The following is a 6823-nucleotide window of genomic DNA, read 5'->3' as shown; positions in this document are numbered from 1 at the left end:
CAGAACCCGTTGGAAACATCTCTGTCCCCTTTTTCAATGTTTCAGTTGCTAAACCAATAAACAAACAGGAAAAGGACGTGAAGTTTCAGAAGCATCATTTATTTCTCAGACCCTGTCGACCCACTAATGCACGTGATGAAGTCTGGTGCCTCGTCTCTGAGACACAGATTCCACAAGAAAACTCACAGAGCAGCGTTTAGGGCAAAACCTGACGAGCTGGAAGTGTCCAAGAACTAAACAAAAACCAGAACACAGAAACGCTTTCATGCCGAGACACGAAAAGAGATTCTCATCCCTCTGATGGAAGAGTTGGCAGGTGGAGCTGCAGCATGGAGACCAGTCCATCACCAGGAACTAATAACACTGCACACAAGGAAAGCCAGTATGTCAAAAGGGCCTCTTGTAATGTTATAATGTTTAATCTTTATTTAATATTTATTCCTTTGATCAGTATTTAGTCACATTGAAGGATGAGGACGCTTTCAAACCTGATTCTGGTCCGAAGCTTCAGATTTTTAAATAAATATTGATTCCAACCAAAGGAGGATTAACTGATCTGGATCAAAGTGAACTGTGGTTTGGTTTGTTTGTGGTGAATGTTCAAAACCAGCCGGGACACGGAGCTGAATTCACGTAAAGGTTTTGGTTTTAATTTGTCGTAAAACAAGAAAGAAAAACAACAAACAACATGGCTCACATTAAAGAGGAGGCTGAGGTACTTCACACTGTTTCCTTTAAACACCAACGAAACAGTGCAGACGTTTCCAACGAGCATTGGAACAGGAATCTGTTCTTGCATCACACCACTGTTCTTCTGGTATCTTCCAAAGTGGCAGCTTCAGGCGTCAAACCCCCAACTTGTCCCGCTGGAGCCCAAAGGTGTCTTCCTGTCTCACCCGTCCAGAGGGCGTCTGTTTGAATAAATCCACTTAAATATCAGAGGACGTCCTCCGGGGCATGAATGAGTCCTGGCACAGTGATCAAATTCAGCTTGATGGCTGCAGGGCACTGGGCTGGTCTGTCGTTCTGATGCACCAACGCAGAACCAGTTCAACATCTACTGGGAGGATTGGCATGAAAAGTGGTGCAAGACATTAATGGTCCACTGGGGCTGAATCCTCAGGACTTTGGTGGGACCCTGACTCTTCATACTGAACCTCAAAGTGTTGACCTCAAAATCCAATGTCTGAATCCTTGGCAGCGATGACACAGCATGTTGATATGATGACACAGCATTTTAATAAGATGACACAGCATGTTGATATGATGACATCAGCATTCAGTACAGCCGTGCACAAGTAACGTAATCAAGACTGGTCGACAATACTGCGGATATTTTTTTTGAAAATTAGAATTAGAATAAAAGATCTGTTATTAAATATTGAGACGCGAACACACAAATGACTACAACATGCATGCTGGGCCAGTAGGTGGCGATAAAGTCTACTTCAACGATGCCAGTGGAAACATTACTAGCATCTCCACTAATCTCCACGTTTGTAAAGATCTGGACGTTTGGTGAGGACGTGAAGCTCGAACCCAGAGGAGCAGGTTAGTTTTGGTAAACATCTGCATTAGTGTGAAACGGGTCGTGAACCCAAAGCAGCGACATGGAACCGACCCTGACGAGCTGTCACTCAGAGATCAACCTTCAGGTCTTCAGGCTCCACCTTCAGGCCAAACTTCACATTCCTTCTCCTCTATTCATAAATATTACAATTACAAAGCAGATCTCATAATCTCATAGTTTTCTGGTATGTATTCTTCATCCAGCACTGAGGCTCTGCTCATGAACTCCTCTCATAATTGCCATAAGCATTTTGCCGGGGCTGCGACCCGGCTCCAGACTGTGCGTCCTGTTTACTTCATCAGCGCCACTGAGTGGAAACGTTGACTCTAAGGATCTTCAGCCCCGAGTGTGTCTGACTGCACCCGGTCAGACCAGAAGAAACCAGACGTGTTGGGATGTTCCTCCCCCCCCTGACCTGCGCAGCTTGAACCCGCTACTTCCTGTTGCGGGTGCGAGTCACTTCCTGACACTGAGGATGGTCATCTGTAGACACTCCTCCTTCAGAGCCACCAGCTCCGTCTTGTAGCTGCTCGTCTTGCCGCCGTCAGCGTACACGCACGGCTGCTTCTTCGCCGCTAGGGGCGTTTCCACCGTGACCGAGCCGGCGTTCAGCATGTCGCCGTGTGATGGCGAGGAGCAGGAGCCCCTGTGGCAGGCCACAGAGATCATCGCTGACAGGGCTCGGCCCACGTCGTGCCGAGCGCCCTCGTTGACGAAACAGTACAAAATGGGGTCCGCGACACAGTTCAAGCTGGTCAGCGCTAGCGACACGTGGTACGCCGCGAACAGGCTCTCCTCCGAGCTGCAGTCACACGGCTTGTTCAGGAACATGACGCTCCGCACCAGGAGGAGGATGTGGTACGGTCCGAAGCAGAGCAACACAATCAGGATCAGACTCAGAGCCAAGCGCTGGATCTTTGCCTTCTCCTCGCGCTCCGTTGAGACGTTGCAGCGCACGGCGGCGAGGATCCCTCTGTAGGCCACCAGCATGGCCGTCCAGGGCGCCAGGAAGCCCAGAAACGTCCTGTACAGGTTCATCCCGGCCACCCAGTCCTGCATGGGATACTTCTCAAAGCAGAAGGTGTGGTTGAAGCGATCCTGGAAGAGCTCGTCGTGGAAGAGAGGAGCCGAGTTGGCCACGATCTCGATGATCCACACCATGGCGCTGACCAGGACGGCTGCAGGACGTGAAGAAGAGGAGAGAGGAGCATTAGACTTAATGGAAACTCAGATTCCTTTTAGTCTGTGTGAAAACTGTACAGAAGGAAAAACTGGTTTCACAGACACATGAGTAGTTGCATTTATCATCCTCAGAAACAATGAACACACTGTTCTTTATGAAGTTAAACCTCACTGTCCTCAATATGAAGTTTCAAATAAGATGCTTCAGCAGTTGGATGAATGTGTCTTTCTAGAAAAGTTCCTCTGCGGCTTCTAAAACAGTCTGAAGGGCACAAGTCATTGGATCTTATTAAAAGTAATGACATGAGCAGAGAAGCTCGTTTCATTTTATTTATTAAAACATCTTCTGACATCTAAGTGATCTTATCTCTGCACAAAGTGAATTTCCTGTTGCGTCAGATTTAGCAGATGTTGAGATGCACCCCCACTCGCCCCCCCGGGCTTGGCAGCCGCACCGTTCTGGGACATAATCCTCAAATTGAAATATTTTAATCATGTGAAACCATGAAGGTCTGATTTGAAACCACTGACTCCTGCATGATTGGAAAATCCCCTTTTTTCTACAGATGAACGTTTTATTTTGAAAATTAGTGTCATGGGATTAACCCCTTGAGATATTTGCTCTGGTTTTCAACGGGGATCCGAACATTTCATCATCTCAGGAAACCCTGAATTGACTTTAGTGCTTTCAACTAGAAGTATGAGAAATGATCACATCACACTGGTTTCACTGTTTCTACATAGTGTGGGTTTATTTTGAAGGCGTCAATCAATCTCCAGCCGACCTGTACCTGTTTTGATTCGTCGGACCTTGGCGAAGCGCATGGGGTACGCCACCGCCAGGTACCGGTCCAGCGAGATGCAGCAGAGGAAGGCGATGCTGACGTAGATGTTGGTGTAGAAGATGAAGCCGAACAGCTTGCAGCTCTCCTGGCCGTGGATCCAGTCGTCGTGCTGCAGGAAGTAGTCGATCCACAGCGGCAGCGTGGTGATGTACAGGAGGTCGGCCACCGACAGGTTGATCAGGTAGATGCCCAGCTCGTTACGCTGGCGCACCTGGACGGAGGAGAGGGGGAAGAAGGAAAAGAGAAGAAGGAGGGATGGGAGAGCGTGTTTTCATTTGTTCAGGACTCTTAAAATCTATCACTGGTTAATAATAATAACAATAATAATAATATGGGCAGACAGTGTTTTGAAGACTTTAATCTGACTGTGAAAAACATAGACTGTAATTAAAGATGGACGACATTGATCGCCCCCTGGTGGCTGGCTGCAGTATAGATCATAAACCCCTCCTTCTCCATGTTAGCAGATGGGAAATGGACCAAACCAAAAAGTAAAAGTATAACTTACATCTTAAATCTACACTTATTCAATTATTTAAAGACGATTGCTCCTTTGATTGGTCACATTTTGAAAACCTCTCACCTCTTGAAGAAGTTGTCAGGAAGTTTAAGTTCTATAAAGTCGTCATCGCAAGTAAATAATAACTAAATAGCTTTGAATTGTTCTTTAATATCTCACACTGACGACGATATTGCTTTAAAAACACACACGTGTAAGATAAGGACTTATGACCACAATGAGGACTTGTAAATAAATGGGCTGATACTGTGGAGGAATCAGTTCCATCTTTTCTGATGATTTGTCAGCAGTAAACTCTTCAGCCTCACGGACACGGCTCAGTTTCTCATAATGTATTGATGTAACAATGTTAATATTTAGGCAGAACTGCCCTGATAAATAAACAGCACGCCAATTCTGTCCATGCTCTGGATTCAGCTCAGGTGGTTTCTCAGGAATCGGATCAGTGTGATAAGCACTGGAGGGTTTTCTGTTACTACAACAACCAGAATGCACCTGTGATCCAGTTCCCCTCGGCCGCTCTGAACGTCCTCACTCGTGTTTTTGTTTGAACGGTTGTTGAAAGTTGATATAAAAATGATATTGACGCACAGACGGAAACTAAACAATAATCTAATGTTGAAATGACGTATTGAAAAAATACGAGTTAGTGAAGTTGTTTGAATGAAAAGTCAAAGTTTGCTGCCAAAGCAAACTGACGCTCGGTGGGAAACAGTGATCGGGGCTTCATGGGAAAAGATCCTCCAGAAGAATCATGGACTCGTAACTTCGGACGATGGGAAATCGAAAAGTTCACAAATCTGTAATGTGATGCATGAGTCATTATACGACTTTCCTTTCATAAGTAACTGACTGAAAATGACAAGTTTGTCCAATGAGCAGCTGCACAAACAAATCAGAGCTGTTTACAGAACAACAACAGCAATGACAAGGAATGGGAGGGGCGGATGGATACCAGTGAGGTTATGGGACGACATTATTCCACCATATATGCTTAAATAAAGTTATTTTTAATTGAATTTTCAATCTATATAAGCTTTTTGGTCACATTCAGACGTTTCTAAATGTAGTTTTGAGATCATTCATTCTCCATCTTGTCCCCTGACACTCTGGGATGCAGACTGGAGGAGTGTGTGTGTGTGTGTGTGTGTGTGTGTGTGTGTGTGTGTGTGTGTGTGTGTCCTCCTCACCTGCATGTAGGCCGCCCACAGAGCCATGCAGTTAGTGGGCAGCCCCAGGACGATGACTATGATGTAGAGCGTGGGCTGGAAGAACTGGTCCACCTTACTGTCCACCTCACAGAACGAGATGTTGCACATTGTCCTGTGTGGAACAGTGGGTGTGTTTATGTGTGTGTGTGTGTGCAGGTGTGCGTGACGTGCTCTCAGCTCTGAGCGTCTCTCTGCAGTTTCACTCTATTCCAGCTCCAGCAGTTGGACAGGGACATGCCGTCTCTGGCGTCCTGCTCGCCGACCACGATGGAGTGACAGGAGGAGACAGAGCTGTCAGCTCCGGGGCATCTCATGTCTTCTGAGGGGGCCGTCCCTCTCGACCCGAACGCTTCCCTCCGTGTGATGGAGAAGAGGAGGAGAAAGGAAGGGGGGGGGGGGGGGGGTATAATGTGCTGAAAGGAAAGCTGCCTTATCAACGCTGTGCCAGGCCTCGGGCGCCTGGACGGGACCTCATCAATCTTTTAGAGATAAGAGGTCTGGCAGGGCTGGGGAGCTGGGGAGCGGCCGAACACCAGTGTGTGTCTGTGTGTGTGTGTGTGTGTGTGTAGCTGCGACTCAAGGTCCCAGTGACACACTAAACTCCTGAGGGATGCTCGTACTCAAACACAGGAATGACTCCACAGAGCTGCAGCACTTGGCAGGAGACAGGTCGTCCATCTGCTCCGAGCGTCCAAACATCTGCAGGAGACAGAGACACAGACGCTCATCATTTAGGATTCTGTAAAATTACAAATCAATCAAAACAACAAGCACCACGTGTCTTATCTGGTGATTCCTTGATGGCCACACTGAGGAAGTTGTGTTTCCCTCCCTGTCTCTGTGTTTGTGTTTCAGCAGAGTGACACAAAACACACTAAATGGATTACCACAGAGAAGAAGGCAGATTCTGGGAGATTTCAAAATCTTGACCATTGTCCTACTTGGCTCATAATGCAGCCACTGAACTTAGTGTTTCATGCTCTTTCTCATAGCTTCTTGTGTCAGGACTGACAGACAGACACACAGACACACAGACAGATACCTCATTGGGTCATTCAGGCAATCAGTAGCAAATAAAACAGAGCATAAGAATAATAAAAAGCCAAAATGAGTTTGTGCTATTGGAGATATTGACAAAATTAATATTTTAAGCCTAAGTTGAATGAAAGAAACAAATAACCAAGTTTTAAAGATAAATAACTGAAACTATACCAAGTTGTGCATTAGATAAAGACGAAGACGATGTTAGTGTATTTAAAAACAGTGCAAAAATAAAATATGAAACCAAGGATCTAAAAAGTATAAAAATCTAATAAAGAGTAAACACAGGCAGCCCAGTTCATCAGCTGTGGAGCTAATTTATCTGAGTGACAAGCAGAAACTGTGACACATCTGGACCGATAACAAAGAGACACGCTGACACAAAGTCCAGGACGTACGCTAAGCATGTCCCGAGTACACAGAGAGAGAGAGAGAGAGAGAGAGAGAGAGAGAG

The 6823-nt window shown here is 46.2% G+C and overlaps 1 protein-coding gene across 1 annotated transcript in view; it reads right to left on the bottom strand.

The window, feature by feature from the left end:
- Positions 1 to 624: 624 nt before the first annotated feature.
- The window catches only part of gpr4 (G protein-coupled receptor 4), a 28117-nt gene continuing 21918 nt past the window's right edge, over positions 625 to 6823 (bottom strand). The window contains exons 2-4 of the mRNA XM_062385128.1: positions 5308 to 6027; positions 3544 to 3808; positions 625 to 2748 (exon numbers count right to left, since the gene is read on the bottom strand). Coding sequence (XP_062241112.1) covers positions 2027 to 2748; positions 3544 to 3808; positions 5308 to 5436 — 1116 coding nt within the window. The 5' untranslated portion in view covers positions 5437 to 6027 and the 3' untranslated portion in view covers positions 625 to 2026. The remainder of the gene's footprint in view (positions 2749 to 3543; positions 3809 to 5307; positions 6028 to 6823) is intronic.

The sequence above is a fragment of the Platichthys flesus genome, chromosome 4 (assembly GCF_949316205.1).
Source record: "Platichthys flesus chromosome 4, fPlaFle2.1, whole genome shotgun sequence".
Classification (NCBI taxonomy): Eukaryota; Metazoa; Chordata; class Actinopteri; order Pleuronectiformes; family Pleuronectidae; genus Platichthys; species Platichthys flesus.
Note: the sequence above shows the minus strand (reverse complement) of the source record. Positions and strands in the feature narration are given on the sequence as shown.